Raw genomic sequence first — 17,244 nt, forward strand, 5'->3', positions numbered from 1 at the left:
AAAACCAAAGTAAAACATGCACCACGAGCCCCAACCAACGGCCAATGCTCTGGGAGGGAAGAAGTCGTTGCAGCTAATGGTGTTTATTGCATTTACTCTCCTTCTGTGGCACTTAAATCGGCATCATGGCAGCACCAGGCACCAGCAGTGAAGTGCGACACTGTTGCGCAACAGGCGCGAAGACGAGAGAGGGGGCTACACCTGCAGCTACGCAAATATCCTGCGGGCGCCAGAGCAAAGAACAGGAACGGACTCCAGGCGGACGCGAGGACACAGGACGAAGACCCAGGTCCAACCAGCTGCCATCTTCGTTCGCGTGGAAGAAAGTGCAAAGTAAATTCAACACAACACAAAGTCCACCAGGCGCCTGTGGCAGGAAAGGGAACGGAAGGGTAAGGGGAAAGGGGATGGGGATGGGCGATGCGGGTGCCAAGAAAATGCGCAGCCAGGCTACGCTTTGGGGGAGGCTCTTTGTTGAATGAAGGGAGAGATTTGGCTGCAGCAAAGTTTGATTAAATCACATGACACACTGGGAGGAGGAATGACCAGCGGGCTGTGGAAGGACAGATTCAAGTGGTTTGCCACTGCCACACTGCCACTGCCACACTGCCACTCCCAATGCGAGAGCACAAGGCAAGTAAATAAATTCATTAAACGATTAGAGGAGCTCTCCAGGTGAATGCAGATGCTGCCGTCCAGGGAGTCGGATGGGGGCGTGCCTTTTGTGCACGAGTAAAATATTCAGTTGGCCTGGATTAAGTGGATTTACCCGCCAGTGCAGTGGGCAGTGTGCAGATGCGCCCCTGGGGCGGGGCCATTGTCCCGCCTGTGGCACAATGGCAAAAGCCAGGGAATGCCAGAGAAAACGTTGGTACTTTTACGGCTATACGGCTTACGTTTGTGAACCAAGTGTCTTCTTTTCATTTGCGGCTTCATTTGATTCCAGAAATGATTTCAAAATTGAACGTGACATTTATTACATCGAATTTAGAGGCATTTTGGCTATTGAATATTAAACATGAAACATTAAACATCGATCGAAACATCGTCTTTAGTGCCGTGGGAGGAGAGAAGATCCTGCACCGAGGACTGCAGCACTAGCTCCCACTTTTCCTTCTCCATTGTGGGGTTCACGGCGGAGTCGCTGGCGGTCTCTTCGGCCTTGGGGAAATTGCACAGATTGCACCTCTTGCGATACCAGAAGTTGATGTTGTTGCAACCGTCGCACAGCCAATCGTTGTTGTGGGGCCGTCGTCCGGGGCCAACGCCAGGGGTTGGGGCCGTGCCCTTCTCCGCCTGGCAGCGGTTGCAGGAGGAGCGCCACACGAAGTTGCTGTTGCGGCACACAAGACAGGACCAGTTGTCGCTGGCCGGCTTCCACTTGGGGGTGCGCGGGTGCTGTTGCTGCTGCTCCCCCGTGTCACTCCGCGGGTGGCGGGGGTAGCTGTAGCGCACGCTCCCGGCGCGAGTGGAGAGGTAGGCGGGGAGGACTGTCAGAGTATGGCCCATGAATCGCCTGCCACTCATCGCTGTTATGGCCGCATGGGCCGACAGGGGGCTCACGTAGGTGATGGTTGCCTCCCCCTTGGAGCGGCCCGTCAGCTTGTCCTTGTAGACGAAGATCTTCGGCTTGTCGGTCCCCTCGTCCACCTTGATGTGTCCGATCTTGCCGAAGCACACGATTATGTCGTTCTTGGTGATGCTCGGACGCATCCCCAGCACGAAAATGGTGTCCGGCTGCAGCACATACTGCTCGTGGCCAACGAGGATGGCGGGGCAGAAGCACGGGGCAGTTGTACGCTGCTCCAGATTCAGACTCAGATTCAGATACGGCAGCCGTCCGAAGGAGCGGCTCGCCACCGAGGCGCCACCCCCTTCTGGGGGTGAGTGTAGCACGGGATTCACAACAGATACATTCCGCCCCATATCCATGCCCACATCCTCATCCATATCCATTTTCTGCAGCTGCACTTCAGCAGGGGAGGCGTAGGATGAGTGGATCTCCTCCTTCTCCTTCTCCTTCTCCTCCTCCTCCTCCTCCTCCTCCTCCCCCTCCTGCTCCTCGTCAACGTCCAGGAACAGAGTGCGTGCATCGCCACCGCCGTCCTCGTAGCAATACGGGTCGCAGGAGTCAACAATGCGATTTGTATGGTGCCCAGGACTAGGCCCAATTTGGCTCTGAGGGTTTTCGACTAAATTTAGATGGCTGTACGGAATGCCACTGAAAAACACCAAATTGCGGTCCATCGTATAAAAGAACTTTTGTTAAAATTTCAGTTTTCTACTTATTTGATTACTAGACGACACGACAAAAAACACGAACCGAACCGATTCCTTTCGAACATAAAAACAAAACTGAAAACTACTGAAATCTTTGAAAACATCCACGGGAATCGAATCGAATCCCCATTAAAGACTGAACTGAAAGTCAGAGTATCCCCAGACTTTCCTTAACATGATGACTTTTCCGTGGCCTACTCCCTCTTCGGGGCTTTACAATATGTATTTTCAGAAAAATTATCGTTTTGCATCCAAGGATTCAAGGATGCAAGGATGCAAAGATCCAGTATCGAGTATCCAGTGTTCACTGGAAATTTTATCATCTCTCCGGATCCGGCTACTCGTGTTGCAGTTGCTCTGATGACTTTGCACTTTGCTCTCTCCATCGCGATGGGAAAATTGATTCATAATTTTAGTACCCGACACTCAAAGAGTATTTGGTGTATATTAGCGAGATATTACGGCTGGTAGTGCTGTGGGAAGCGAGAGATACAGATGCAGCGGTATACAAAAAACGCGGGGGAACGTTGTGAGTTGCTGCGGACACCGCAACTCTACAGTTATACCAGTTATATACTTAGTATCTAAGTCAGTATGGCTCTCCTCCGGCAGACGCCGCTTATATTAAACGACACGACAAAGAGTGCGTGCGAGAGGGACAGAAAATCAGTCGGAGCGTGACGTCGGGCGCTGCGTAGCCACTGAAAATTGATTTGTTCCTTTTGGCTATAAAAATTATCTGATCTGATCTAGATTCAGCAATCTGATAGATATGGTGGTTATCTATGATTCTGCGTTTTTAGTTTTCTCGAATGTGCACTACTTTGGATGCAACAGATTTTCGTTCTTTGTGGGGGCGGAAGGGGGTGGGGCGAAATTCTAAGATATACGTTTTATAGTGAGATCTAACAGAAGTGCGGATACTAAATTTGGTAACTCTAGCCTTAATAGTCTCTGAGATTTGTGGATGCCCCAGATTGCCGTCCTTTGCGGGGGCGGAAGGGGGTGCGGCGAAATTTGGACACGAAACGGTCATGGTCCGATATCACAGGAGTGTGGATACCAAATTTGGTTGCTCTGGCTCTTATGGGTTCTGAGATCCTTGAACTTATATTTTGCAATAGGCAAAACCGACCATGAAACCTGTGTGTTAGAGAGAGACAGAGCGAGAAAGAGTGAAATTGTTTTCGTGATTCTGGCTATAATAATTATACGATCTGGTTCAGATTTTGCACTCTAGAAGATATAGTCGTCTACGATTCTGCGTTTTTAGTTTTCTCGTATCGTCAAAATTGTGGATGCCACAGATTTTCGTCCTTTGTGGGGGCGGAAGTGGGCGGGGCAATGTTTTGAAATACTCTTGTAGCAGTGACATATCACAGAAGTCTGGATCCAAAACATCGTTCCTCTAGCTCTTATAGTCTTTGAGCACTAGGCGCTGAAGGGGACGGACAGACGGACGGACGGACAGACGGACAGACAGACATGGCTCAATCGACTAGGCTATTGATGCTGATCAAGAATACATATATATACTTTATGGGGTCGGAAACGATTCCTTATGGACACATCCACTTTTACCACAAATCTAATATACCCCAATACTCATTTTGAGTATCGGCTATAAAAACAGTGCCGGATGAATGGAAACAGGTTCTATAGAACACAACTAGCGGTCGTGAGAGAGGGCGGAGAGCCCACTCCCCGTAATGACCGTTCTTGCGAGCAGCGATACCAACAGACAGAAAGCTCACTCACGCACTGAGTACCGGGCATTAATGTAGAGCCGCGGCTCATGCCAGGTCTCCCATTCCCAACGTTCCCGCTCTAGTTGGTTTTTTCCAACAAATCGATTTCACGGACACACCACATTAGGAGCATGGCATACCAAATTGGATAAATACTCGAAGCATATCCAGTAGACGGATTGATTGGCATAAAAACGATCTGGGATCGTCTAACCCTACCGGCCAACCATTGTCACCCTCATATTCTCCGACCGAAGATGAACTTCACGTTTACTGTTTTGCTGTTCCTAGTTGTCGTCAGAGAAGTCACGTCCGAATGCTGCAAAAGAGGTAAATGCGAAGATGGAACTCGTGGGACTCCTTATTGCGGCGTTGGCAAGTGCAATATTTTCGGATGCAACTGCAACGGCGGGTGTAGACAAGGATCGAGCTCTGCTTGTTGCCCCCCGCGAATTGGAAGATGCGCAGATGGAACTCTTGGGACTCCCTATTGCGCCTATGGCCCGTGCAATATTTTCGGATGCAACTGCGACGGCGGGTGTAGAAAAGCCGCTCCTTGTTGTCGCGTGCCGATTTTGACGCTCGTGGGGGCTGAAATAAAAGAGGGGACGGATTTGCGTTGCGCAGATGGATCTAAGGCGTCCCCTTATTGCGGCGTTGGCAAGTGCAATATGTTCGGATGCAACTGCGACGGCGGGTGTAGAAAACGATAGCCCGTGAAAATAAAAAATACATTAAACCTTGAGCCAAGGTTGTACATCAACGAGACAAAGTTTTTGAAATTCCTAGTCTATCTTTCCGAACAAATCGATTTCACGGACACACCACATTAGAAGCATGGCATACCAAATTGGATAAATACCCGAAGCATATCCAGTAGACGGATTGATTGGCCTAAAAGCGATCTGGGAAAGTGTATATATTGTCGTCTAACCCCACTGTCCAACCATTGTCAACCTCATCGCCGTCGCCCGAAGATGAACTTCACGTTTACCGTTTTGCTGTTCCTAGTTCTCCTCAGAGAAGTCACGTCCGCATGCTGCAGAGGAGTTATATGCGCAGACGGATCTTGGTCGAGTCCTTATTGCGGCGTTGGCAAGTGCAATATTTTCGGATGCAATTGCAACGGCGGGTGTAGAAAAGGCGGTCCTTGTTGTTACACGCGTATATTTGGAAGGGCCGCGCCGATTTTGGCGGCCGTGGGGGGTGCGGTGGCGGATTCGTTGATCTCCAATATGGTTTCAGATGTGTATGCCGTGGCTACTCAGCCAATAAAAGTGTTGACGGGTTGGCGTTGCGCAGATGGATCTAAGGGGTCCCCTTATTGCGGCGTTGGCAAGTGCAATATGTTCGGATGCAACTGCGACGGCGGGTGTAGAAAACGATAGCCCGTGAAAATAAAAAATACATTAAACCTTGAGCCAAGGTTGTACATCAACGAGACAAAGTTTTTGAAATTCCTAGTCTATCTTTCCGAACAAATCGATTTCACGGACACACCACATTAGAAGCATGGCATACCAAATTGGATAAATACCCGAAGCATATCCAGTAGACGGATTGATTGGCCTAAAAACGATCTGGAAAAGTGTATATATTGTCGTCTAACCCTACTGTCCAACCATTGTCAACCTCATCGCCGTCGCCCGAAGATGAACTTCACGTTTACCGTTTTGCTGTTCCTAGTTCTCCTCAGAGAAGTCACGTCCGCATGCTGCAGAGGAGTTATATGCGCAGACGGATCTTGGTCGAGTCCTTATTGCGGCGTTGGCAAGTGCAATATTTTCGGATGCAATTGCAACGGCGGGTGTAGAAAAGGCGGTCCTTGTTGTTACACGCGTCTATTTGGAAGGGCCGCGCCGATTTTGGCGGCCGTGGGGGGTGCGGCGGCGAATTCGTTGATCTCCAATATTGTTTCAGATGTGTATGCCGTGGCTACTCAGCCAATAAAAGTGTTGACTGAAAAGCGTTGCGCAGATGGATCTAAGGGGACCCCTTATTGCGGCGTTGGCAAGTGCAATGTGGTCGGATGCAACTGCGACGGCGGGTGTAGAAAACGAAAATAAAAAATACATTAAACCTTGAGCCAAGGTTTTACATCAACGAGAAAAAGTTTTTGAAATTCCTAGTCTATCTTTCCGAACAAATCGATGTCATGGACACACCACATTAAAAGCACATTAGAGGCATACCGAATTAGGAAAATATGTACACGTGCCATATTCGGCAGATGGATTGGTTGATTGATTGGTTGATTTGATTGGTTAAAAACCCAATAAAAACTCATTGAAAACTACATATGTCCGTCCGTGGTCCTATCCCTTTCCCTATCCCTACCTTTTGTGTTGATTGTTTCTCTGACTGCAAGTTGTGAAGGAGAAGCCTGGCCTGGCTCTATGCTTCTCAAATATTCAATCTTAAATACACGCTGAAGAACGCTGAGTAGACAGGCGCTGGACAATCCTAATGAGCTTCATGCCACAGACGCAGACGTGGCATGGACTCTGCAAGAAATTGGGGTGTCAGGGAAAAGGCCCCGAAAAAGGCTTCTCCTAATGAATGGCAGATGCTGTCGTTGTCGTTTCTCTCTGTTTCGGTTCAGTTCCGTTTTGCTGTTAATGTAGATAAGGTCAGGTCATCGGGCGGTGGGGCGGTCGGGCTCGTAAAGAGGCGACCATAAAAGCGAATTGCGGGTGAAAATGGCGTGCGACAATTGAGGAAGAGCTTCCAAGCTTATCAGTCTCCGGGTCAACAGACAACAGCCAACAGACAACAGCCAACAGCCAGCAGCCGGGATATTAATAAACGAGTCCTCAATGTGGAGCACATCCTGCCATGAACAAGGCGCATATTTCTGATGTCCGACTTTATTTTGGGAGCAACATTTCCCCTTATTCCTAGCCTTTTGGAGCGGTTTGGCTTAATGTCTGTCTGTCGGTCGGTTTATTCCGTGGGAAAGTCATTAGTGAGGTAATTGGCAGCTAATTGGCTCGATGATTAGCAGAGAGTTTTATTTTGATTGGGAACGCTCATGGATATTGATAGCCCATCCCTGTTAACAGGTGCTATGTTTCGAACATCGGATACCATCCCAGAAAAGCGAAGCGCTCGTGGAGGCCGCAGTTACACTTGAATACGAAATTCATTGAACGAGAGTTGGGTTCTTTTCTCATCGACACTCCACATTCCATTCTTCCCACTCCAGGGAAGTTTTCACGCCGTGAAAACGTAATCAAAAGTTTTCAAAAAAAACGAGGGGGAACGTTGTGAGCCGCAGCTAGGGCCACAGCTCTACTTGTGTCTCGCAAGATAATTGCAAAAAAGTTTGACTTTGGCGCTCGCTCTCTCCCCGTTCGTTGTAATTGAAAAGAACAGAAAGAAAAAAACCGAACAGCGAAGCGAGCGAAGGAGACTGTATCTCCATGGATGGCCTCAAGGTCTCGTCCGTATCTGCATCTGCATCCCATCCCATCCTTGCGTCTGCAGGAGCTGCAGAGCACAGGCAGTGAACGGGGGGCTGCCTTCAAAGGTAGGTGCCATCCACCCGTAGAAAGTGCCATAAATCGGATGGGGATGGGGGTGGGGGTGGAGATGGGGGTACAAAACACAACAAGCCACTCTCCGACCCAAAATCCAATTAATAGAGCGCCTCCACTGCACTCCACTCCCATCACCACCCCTCCGCCTGACGAAAATCAATATTCATAAAATATAATCCACATTTAATTGAGATAAATTGCGTATGCATTCATTATACAACCATTATGCCAATTCCGTACGGGTGCAAGGGTGCATGGGTGCATGGGGAAGGAAACGGAGCTTGGGGTTGGGTCCTGTCAGGGCTAATTGTTTAGAATTAAATTGGAGGATAATGATTTGTCCATATGCCACGGGAATACCCTTTGACCTATCATTGAATTCCACAATGAAAGGTGTCACTGGTGCAGGATCCATGACCAGCAACATAGTGTGGTACTTGCAACATACTCGGGGCTGCACCATTCCCCTTGCCCAGATACAGATACAATACAGACACGCACTCCCATTTCCCCATTCCCCCCTTCCCAGAGTCCCACAGTCCCAAAATACAGTACAAGCAATAAAATGTGTACGTGTCTAAATTTTAATATGGATGCTGTCGGCATTTGTCGTCGTTCCTCTGCATGTTGGCTCTCTCTCTCCCTCCATCTCTCTGTGTTTATTTGACTTGTTACTTATTTATTACGCAGGATAATGAAATTGCACGTAATCCTCATTAAAGCCAGAAGCCAGGAAGAACAAAAGGACCACGACTTGGGGTTCATTTTCAGTTGGAAGGTTTTTTGAAGGCAAACAACAACTTGGAGACTTTTCTCTCTCTCTCTCTGTCTCTCTCTCTCTCTCTATATCTCTGTCTCTGTGTGTGCTGCACATTCACATTCGCACATTCAAATCTCAGTCATGACTCAATTTCACTATGTGCAGATACAGATACAGATAAATCCCTCCACTCGTACTTCACCTAGTGAGTAGTATGTCTACCTGTAAAGGGGAGGGGGAGGAGGGAGGGGAGTGGGTGTGGGTGTGGGAGAAAAAAGATCTGTGGAGCATTATCGAGTTTAGGGTGCACCAGCAGCAGCAGCACTGGCGATAAAAGCGAGAAAGGCAGACGTCTGCCTGCCTGCCAACCAGCCCCACACACCCCACCCTACCACACCCCACCCCACCACACACCGCACGTCCAATACAAATAAATCAGACAAAGCATATAAATCTAAATTGTATCGCATTGTGGCGCATTTTGGCTCCTTTGCACACCTTATGCTGCTTTATTGGCTCCAGCCAAGGGCACCCTTTCGTGCCGTGTATTTCATTCCGATTCAAGGGAAACTCGCTTGTACCTTCTCCTGAGTGAGCCTTGAGCTGAAGGCTCCCTCTCCTTGTTGCTGGCACCTTCTCGTATGTACATATAGTATGCCGGGTACCCACCCGGGTATCATCACTTCAATTGCCTGCCACGTTGATTTTCCATCAATTTTGGCTGCCCCTTGTGCTCTTGGCTCTTGCCGACTCTCTGTACGAGCTGTGTAAATCCCTTTGATTGCTACACATTGCTGCACTCCTGTGGTCGTCTGTGGCAAATGGGCGCAATTATCGAGGAGTTTATTGAATGCTAAAACGTCTGCACTCACGGGCACACCCACGGCGGTACTGCAGCGGGTACCACGCACATTGTTCCCATTTTGTGGGAGAGTAAAACCGCGTTTAGAAGAGTGTGTGCTCCTAAAAGGTAGATCCTAAGAGTAGCACAGAGGTCTGGCTACAGCCCTAATCTGCTGGGGACGGACCGGACCTAATGCCTCGTTTAGCGCCTTGAACTTTAAGCGCTTTCATGTCGCTTTCAGCCCTGCCAGAAGAACAAATCCCCAAATTGCGTAATAAATAAAATGCATTTGCGTGGAAAATTAGGAAATGGCAAAAATACCCAAAAAAAAACAAAAAACAAAAAATAACGCACACAGAAAATTCAAATTTCCACAATTTCCACATTTTTTTTTTTATATAAACTCGCTCGCAGTTTGCAACTCCCAGAGTTTGGTCCCATCACAGAGAGCATAAATCTTAGGCAGAGCTCAGACGCAGACACAGAGACAGAGGCAGGGGCAGAGTCAGGGGCACAAACAAATCGCCTTAGACATTTTCTTGTTACTTGAATTCTCTCTTTTTCTGTGCACAAATCGGAGGAGATTACATAGAAGTTTGTTTGTTCTTTAAAACCGCCTTCGCGTCAGCTCCGCTCCGGAAGAACTCCGGGTAATGGCTGAAAATGAAATAAATGCAAATTTTACAACTATTTTTTCCCGAGAATTGTTTTCCTTTGAAGCTGATGGCTGAAGGCTGAAGGCTGAAGGCTGAAGGAGCTCCCTCGCCGCTAGTCGCTGGGTTTAGCCATCAAAGTGCGGCACTCTTCCTTTCTGTCTGTCTGGATTTGACTTGACTTGACAGTGTCCTCCGCAAGGCACTTCATATCCAATTTCAAGCTATTGACACAATGAAGCACTCTTGAGTTTTACTCTTTCGCTCGTCGGAGTGACTTTACAGGACATAAAAAGTGGCAAACTAAATAAATACAGCAAAAACCCTGTTTTTGGGGCTGTAAAAAGATAACAAAAGATGTCATTTGTGATTTGTGATTTGTGATTTTTGTTCCCCTTTTTATTCGCTTTATTTGAAGTTTATTTACTGCCATGGTATATGTTTATTTCTACCAATAACAGATTAGTTGTGGCCAAGTTAGAACCACTTGAATGTGGCATATTTTGTAAGGGCAAGACATCTGTCGTCCTGTCTCTTTGAATCGTCACAAGAATCATCCGAATGCTCCGAGGCGGGATGCCGGGATGTCGGGATGCCGGCGAGTTTATCCGCGCTGGCGCACTGCATAACCATTCAGCGGGAGAGCAGCAGCTGAATGCCGAGAAGAGGAACGTCTTGCATGTAAACAAAAACAGATGCATGCAACAGATAGATGCATGCCTCCTGGGTCTTAGAAATTTGTAGATCGTTCGGTGGGGCGTTAGGAGGGCTGCATTGCTGGTGTCACACGGGCCACTTCAATTGTTTTCAAGGAAGAAATTTCTTCAAACTCTACCGACAGTATTATTGTACCCGATACTCAAAGATTATGGGGGTATATTAGATTTGTGAGATTGTGCTGAAAGTGGGTGTGTCTAACCCCATTAAGTATACATATTCTTGATCAGCAACAACAGCCGAGTCGAAATAGACCTCGGAGACTATAACAGCTTAAGAGAGAGAGAGAGAGAGACAGATGTAGCGGAATAGAAAACAGTGCATTACCTATTACGTATAAAATATAATATATGTATAATACAATATATAATATTCCAACAAATCAATTTCACGGATACACCACCACCAAATTAGAAAGCGAGGGGGAACGTTGTGAGTTGCTGCGGCGACCGCAGCTCTACATTTATAGCCGATACATTGTCAGTATGGCAACATTGAGCGACGTGCGGGAGAGACAGAAAACGTGTCTGAACGTGTAGCGCTGCGTAGCGACTGCAAATTGATTTGTTCCTTTTGGATATAAACATTATCCGATCTGATTCAGATTCGGAAATCTGATAGAAATGGTCATTCTTTATGTTCAATATTGTGGATACCACAGATGTTCGTCCTTTTTGGGCGAAATTTTGAGATATACGTTTTATAGTGAGATCTAAGAGGAGTGTGGATACCAAATTTGGTAACTCTAGCCTTAATAGTCTCTGAGATTTGTGGATGCCGAAGATTTACGTCCTTTGCGGGGGCGGAAGGGGGTGTGGCGAAATTTGGACACGAAACGGTCATGGTCCGATATCACAGGAGTGTGGATACCAAAATTTGGTTGCTCTAGCTTTTAAAGTCTCTGAGATCGTTGAACTCATATTTTGCAATAGGCAAAACCGACCATGAAACCTGTGTGTTAGAGAGAGACAGAGCGAGAAAGAATGAAATTGTTTTCTTGATTCTGGCTATATTAATTGTACGATCTGGTTCAGATTTTGCACTCTAGAAGATATAGTCTTCCTCTACGATTCTGCGTTTTCTATTTTCTCGTATCTTTGAAATTGTGGATGCCACAGATTTTCGCCCTTTGTGGGGGCGGAAGTGGGCTGGGTAATGTTTTGAAATAAATTTGTAACAGTGACATATCAGAGAAGTCCGGATATAAAATGTCGTTGCTCTAGCTCTTGTAGTCTTTGAGCACTAGGCGCTGATAGGGACGGACAGGGCTCAATGGACTCGGCTATTGATGCTGATCAAGAATAAATATACTTTATGGGGTCGGAAACGATTCGTTCTGGACGTTACACACCATTTTCACCACAAATCTAATATACCCCAATACTCAGTTTGAGTATCGGGTATAAATACCCGAAACACATCCAGTAGACCATTATCGTCTAACCCTACCGGCCAACCATTGTCACCCTCATATTCTCCGCCCGAAGATGAACTTCACGTTTTCTGTTTTGCTGTTCCTAGTTCTCCTCGGAGAAGTCACGTCCGAATGCTGCAGACCACCTTGCTCAGATGGACTTTTAGGGAGTCCTTATTGCGGCGTTGGCAGGTGCAATATGTTCGGATGCAACTGCAATGGCGGGTGTAGAAGAAGAGGATCAGACGGTTCTTGTTGCCGCCATCGAAATGGAAAATGCGCAGATGGAACTAAACCAACTCCCTATTGCGGCTATGGCAAGTGCAATATTATCGGATGCAACTGCGACGGCGGGTGTAGAAAATGAAGGGTCAGATATTTGTCAAAGACGTTATTTATTGTAACGATAGCCCGTGAAAATGCAAAATAGATTTATACCTTGGGCCAAGGTTCATCTTGAACAGAACAAAGTTTTTTAAATTTCTAGTTTGGTTTTACCAACAAATCAATTTTACGGATGCACCACATTAGAAGCATGGCATACCGAATTGGATAAATACCCGAAACATATCAAGTAGACGGTGGGAAAGTTTGTATATTATCGTCTAACCCTACCGGCCAACTATTGTCATCCTCCTCGTAATCGCTTCGACCGAAGATGAATCTTACGACTGTCTTGCTGTCCCTAATTCTCCCCAGAGAAGTTAAAATGAAAACCGTAGAGTGTGCGAGCAAAAGCGTTAAAATAAGAGGGCCACCGTTGAATCTGTTGCAACCAAACTCTTCTAGTCTGCCATGAAGAGCTCTATCTCTTTCTTTCAAGATAAATTGGACATTCTTCTTCTGCCCGAAATTCGACATGTAGTATACATATACAAATGCATGTATACTCTGCATCTTACATGTAAAGTAAGTTCAACGGTTTTTTGTTCAACGAAAGCACCGTGACAAAAGTATCTCCGTAGCGGAGACAACAACCCTGACTGACAAAAACTGACTGCCACACCACCCACCCTCGAAGGGAAGGAAACACTACGGCACAAGGATATTTTCCTATTGGAAAACATCGTAAACACCCCCGGGGCAGCTAGACCAATCCAAATGCCGCAATCTGTTGCCAATCCAAAATGGCTTCCTCCTCGCAGATGTTGCGGGTGAAAAATCCAATAAGCAGAGCAGAGCAGAGACCCGGACGCGACCCGGGCCGAGCTGATTTCAGAGGCAGAAAGGACAATCAGAAGTTATTGCAACACAGTCTTCCAAGCAGAACAGACCCAAGGTCTTCCAATTACAGCAGATATCAAATCGCACAGCCATGCAGCACCCCCACCCCAGCGATCAGCCCACTTACATGCCGGACGTGCCGTTCCAGCCCCTATGGGGCCAGGAGGCGCCTCCACCTCCGCCCATAGTGCCCTACCAAGAGCTCATCGCTGGCTTCCCATGCACCGATCTGTGTAAGTACTCCGGCAAAGAAATCTCAATAGATCTTGGCTTGAATAAATCGGAATCGAATCCGCAATCCTTGCAGCACTCTGGCAACGCTCTCAGGTAGCCCCCCTGGTTCCCCAACGTCCCAGCACACATGGCCGGTCCAACGGATCCTCCAGCTCCTCCTCCAAGAAGACCCGTCGCCGGGTGGCCTCCATGGCCCAGAGACGAGCCGCCAATATTCGCGAGCGCCGTCGCATGTTCAACCTGAACGAGGCCTTCGACAAGCTCCGTCGCAAGGTGCCCACCTTCGCCTATGAAAAGCGTCTCTCCCGCATAGAGACGCTGCGCCTGGCCATCACCTACATCGGATTCATGGCCGAGCTGCTCAGTGGCACGCCCTCGAACTCCCACTCACACTCCCACTCCCACTCGAAGTCCCGTTCTGATGTCTATCCCGGCATGAACGGACACCACCAGGCAGCCCCACCTTCGATGCACCCCCCCCATCACCTGCACCCAGCGGCGGCATATCATCGAGACTTTGCCTCTCCCTACAGCCACAGCCTGACATAGGACTCGCATTGTAGATCACCGCGGACTAGAAAATGTTAAGCTTTTGCTTTTGAAAAGAATACAAGATGATTAAGTGCACATCCACAATCCTTTTTGTGAGTGATAACAAATAAAATTAGAACACCCCATCCAAGTGTTTGATGTTTAATAGTAATCGAATAACCACAAGGAACTACGATCAAATGGACTGTAGTCGAGTTTTTAGTAATCGTCTCATCAAAAGCCAATCAACCAGTTGGCTTTCAACCCGAAATTCGGTTACTTAAAAATCAAATATTGTACACCACCAACATGTCCAGAAGTACACCTGATAATCCCTTTAAATAGCCAATATTAAAGGCTGGCAGTAAGCCTCGCACTTGTTTCGAACAATTTCATGCCCTGCCGCGATACCGCGATGCCACGATGCCATGATTTGCGTGCGAATCCTTCCAGCTGCTGGGTACACCAGACACATGTCCTCAATGAAGTCACATTGCGTACATGGGCCACGGGCCCCCCCCCCAAAAAAGAAAGAAAACTATTATACAATACAAAATTTGACAAGGCAAACAAAGCGTGAAATTATTATTAATAAATTGAGGCAGACACTGGAGAGGGGAGGGTGCGATTCAAAGTCAATTGGAACAACCCCTAAAACCCAAACAAGTGTAACACTTGAGGGATTCCCCGTGCAACGCAGGCCTTGGCTGCTGGCTAAATAGCAAGGAATTTTTGCGTTCAACGCCCATTTTCAACAGATTAGCGTCCCTCGGCCAGGGCCAGCAAATTAATTCTGAACGGATATTGCAAGGACATCAGCCAGCGAGGAGGGTTGACGGTAGACGGTTGACTCCTGCCCAACAAAGAAAGGGTCGCGTCGCTCCCTGTTCCCCTGTTGTTTTGGTCGTTTGGTCTGTACAATATGTTTTGATGAATTTGTGACACTTCATGCCGTATTAAGTCCATATCCGTCTCCATCTGCATATCCATATCCTGTCGAGAGGGTGGGGGGTGGCTTACCGCATCCCTTCACCTATGAAGTGGCCTCACGTGTCGCCGATTAGCGCATCAGGAAATCGGGAAATCAGCTACAAAATCTGTCTTTTCGATACCTGTGGTGTGGGAAAACTTCATAAAATACGGTACTACTGTATGAATTTGTTTAGGTCCGCCTACAATACTAACAATGATATCTCATCATCTCATTCCACGGTCTTAACGACACGCCGCGTGTGCCATATTAAGTTATTCCCATAGTAAATCAGGTTATAGATTCCTGCATCCCTGCATCCGTGCATCCCTGCATCCGTGCATCCCTGCTTATCTGCTTGTATGTCTGTCAATGGGTAGGTTAGGTTAGGTTAGGTAGAGACGGCCGCCAAGCTCGCTCGGAGCCCAGCACACATAGGCCGGTTTCGGCCCGTTGTGATACCGTTTGGGATCATTCCCTCCCTGCAGATGAGACTTCATGTCAACAGTTGTCCCATCCAGATGCCCTTATAAAGTTGACGATCTTTCTGGGACATAGCGTGGACATCTCCGAGATGTCGTTCAGAAAGGCAGAGCCCAAGTAATGCAGCCTCCTTCTGCTGAGAGCTGGACAGGAACAGAACAGGTGTTCCACTGTTTCCTCCTCGTCCTCGTCTCTGCAGCTGCGGCAGAAATCATTGTATGGGGCACCCAGCCTGTTTGCGTGGGTGCCTACTAGCCAGTGTCCTGTGAGGGAACGTATGACTGCGCTGCACCTTTCCCTGCCTAGTTTGCAGAGCTCTGAGGTGCGCTTCTTGTCTATGGTCGGCCATGTTTGCCGAGCTGTGCGACAACGTGGCCCTGTTTGCCACTTGTTGTCTATCAGTAGCGTGTACTGCTCTTTTATGATGAGCTTGCAGGTGGCCATAGGCATACAAATATCCTCCTTATCTTGGAGAAGGGGGGTTGTAGTGCCAGATCTGGCCAGCTCGTCCGCTATGCAGTTGCCCTCGATATCCCGGTGACCCGGAACCCATATAAGGCTGATAGCAAATTGCTGAGCCATCTCGTGAAGAGATCTGCGGCACTTCGCCACAGTAGCCGAGTTCGAGGAGATCGCGTTAAGTGATCTGATCGCAGCTTGGCTGTCGCTGTAGATGTTTAGATTGGTTGCCGTGGTGGTAACCGTATGAAGGCAGTACAGAGCCTCCCTGATTGCTGTAACTTCCGCTTGGAAGACGCTACAGTGATCCGGAAGCCTGAAGGATTGCCTTATGTTAAGTTGTTCAGAGTAGATTCCTCCTCCAACCCTGCCGTCCAGTTTTGAGCCATCCGTGAAGATGCTTATGGCCCCGTCTGGGCCGGGGGGTCCCTCGAGCCAATCGTCTCTATGAGGGATGATTATGCTGAATGGAGTCTCCGTGTGCTCCATTGGAACTTGATAGTCCGTTCTTGCTGGGACCTTGTTGTTTTTGTTTAGTATAGATGAGTGACCTATGTTCTGGGGTACCCATTGTTCAGAGTCCCTAAGACGTATTGCTGCCATTTCTGCCCGCTCCTTTCCTGCAAAGTCAAGGCTCTGAAGGCATAACATGGCGTTTAGCGCATCATTTGGTGTAGTTCGAAGAGCTCCACTGATGCAGAGGGCGGCTGTTCGCTGAACCTTGCCCAGCTGATTGGTTATTGTCCTTTTCGCTAGGGCAGGCCACCAGACAGTAACTCCGTAGAGTATTATAGGTCTGACTATTGCCAGATATATCCATCGGACTATGCTTGGGTTCATGCCCCACTTTAGGCCGATAGCTTTTTTGCAAGTATAGAGTGCTGTCGTTGCCTTCCTCACTCTATCCTTGACATTCAGGTTCCAGCTAAGCTTTTTGTCAATTACCAACCCTAAGTAACTGGCACTGTCGCTGAAGGAGAGCCTGTATCCGTTTAGTGTTGGTGGGTTGAGGGGCGGGACCTTGTATTTTTTTGTGAATAACACTAGTTCCGTTTTCGAGGGATTTAGTCCCAATCCGCGCGATTCTGTCCATTGGGACAATCGAGCAAGCTTTGCGGTCATTAGGTCGCATAGTGTTTGGGGGTATTTCCCCGCAAAGATAATTGCAACGTCATCCGCGTATGCCACTACTTTACAGCCCCCCTCTTCCAGGTCGCAAAGAATCTTATTGACTGCAATGTTCCATAGAAGAGGAGACAGAACTCCCCCTTGCGGGGTTCCTCTGTTGACATACCTTGACTGGGTGGACGATCCCATCGATGATGTCACCGTCCTGCGTATGAGCAATTGATCAATGAGCATCACCAAGTGACGGTCCACCCCCAGGT

General features: G+C 47.9%; 2 protein-coding genes across 3 annotated transcripts; one reads left to right on the top strand and one right to left on the bottom strand.

Moving 5' to 3' along the window:
* Positions 1–952: 952 nt before the first annotated feature.
* On the bottom strand, positions 953–2,424 carry LOC4802844 (uncharacterized). Its single transcript, XM_003736791.3, has one exon. The coding sequence runs from the start codon at positions 2,245–2,247 to the stop codon at positions 1,027–1,029; it is 1,221 nt and encodes a 406-aa protein (XP_003736839.2). The 5' UTR covers positions 2,248–2,424; the 3' UTR covers positions 953–1,026.
* A 9,512-nt stretch (positions 2,425–11,936) lies between these two features.
* Fer3 (48 related 3) lies at positions 11,937–14,090 on the top strand. 2 transcript variants are annotated; one of them, XM_001359644.4, is made up of 3 exons: positions 11,937–12,864; positions 12,921–13,412; positions 13,487–14,090. In XM_001359644.4, the coding sequence occupies exons 2-3, from the start codon at positions 13,271–13,273 to the stop codon at positions 13,960–13,962; spliced, it is 618 nt and encodes a 205-aa protein (XP_001359681.1). In that variant the 5' UTR covers positions 11,937–12,864; positions 12,921–13,270; the 3' UTR covers positions 13,963–14,090. The 2 variants fall into 2 exon arrangements, with proteins under 2 accessions (XP_001359681.1, XP_033232460.1); XM_033376569.1 differs by having other exon boundaries at positions 11,937–13,412.
* Positions 14,091–17,244: the final 3,154 nt, after the last annotated feature.

Source organism: Drosophila pseudoobscura, chromosome 2 (assembly GCF_009870125.1).
Source record: "Drosophila pseudoobscura strain MV-25-SWS-2005 chromosome 2, UCI_Dpse_MV25, whole genome shotgun sequence".
Classification (NCBI taxonomy): domain Eukaryota; kingdom Metazoa; phylum Arthropoda; class Insecta; order Diptera; family Drosophilidae; genus Drosophila; species Drosophila pseudoobscura.

Excerpts from the sequence above, each read along its gene's own strand:
- Fer3 (XM_033376569.1), top strand. The coding sequence starts at position 13,271 with ATGCAGCACCCCCACCCCAGCGATCAGCCCACTTACATGCCGGACGTG. Across the intron at positions 13,413-13,486 it reads CTTCCCATGCACCGATCTGT|CACTCTGGCAACGCTCTCAG; the intron begins GTAAGTACTCCG and ends CAATCCTTGCAG.
- LOC4802844 (XM_003736791.3), bottom strand. The coding sequence starts at position 2,247 with ATGGACCGCAATTTGGTGTTTTTCAGTGGCATTCCGTACAGCCATCTA.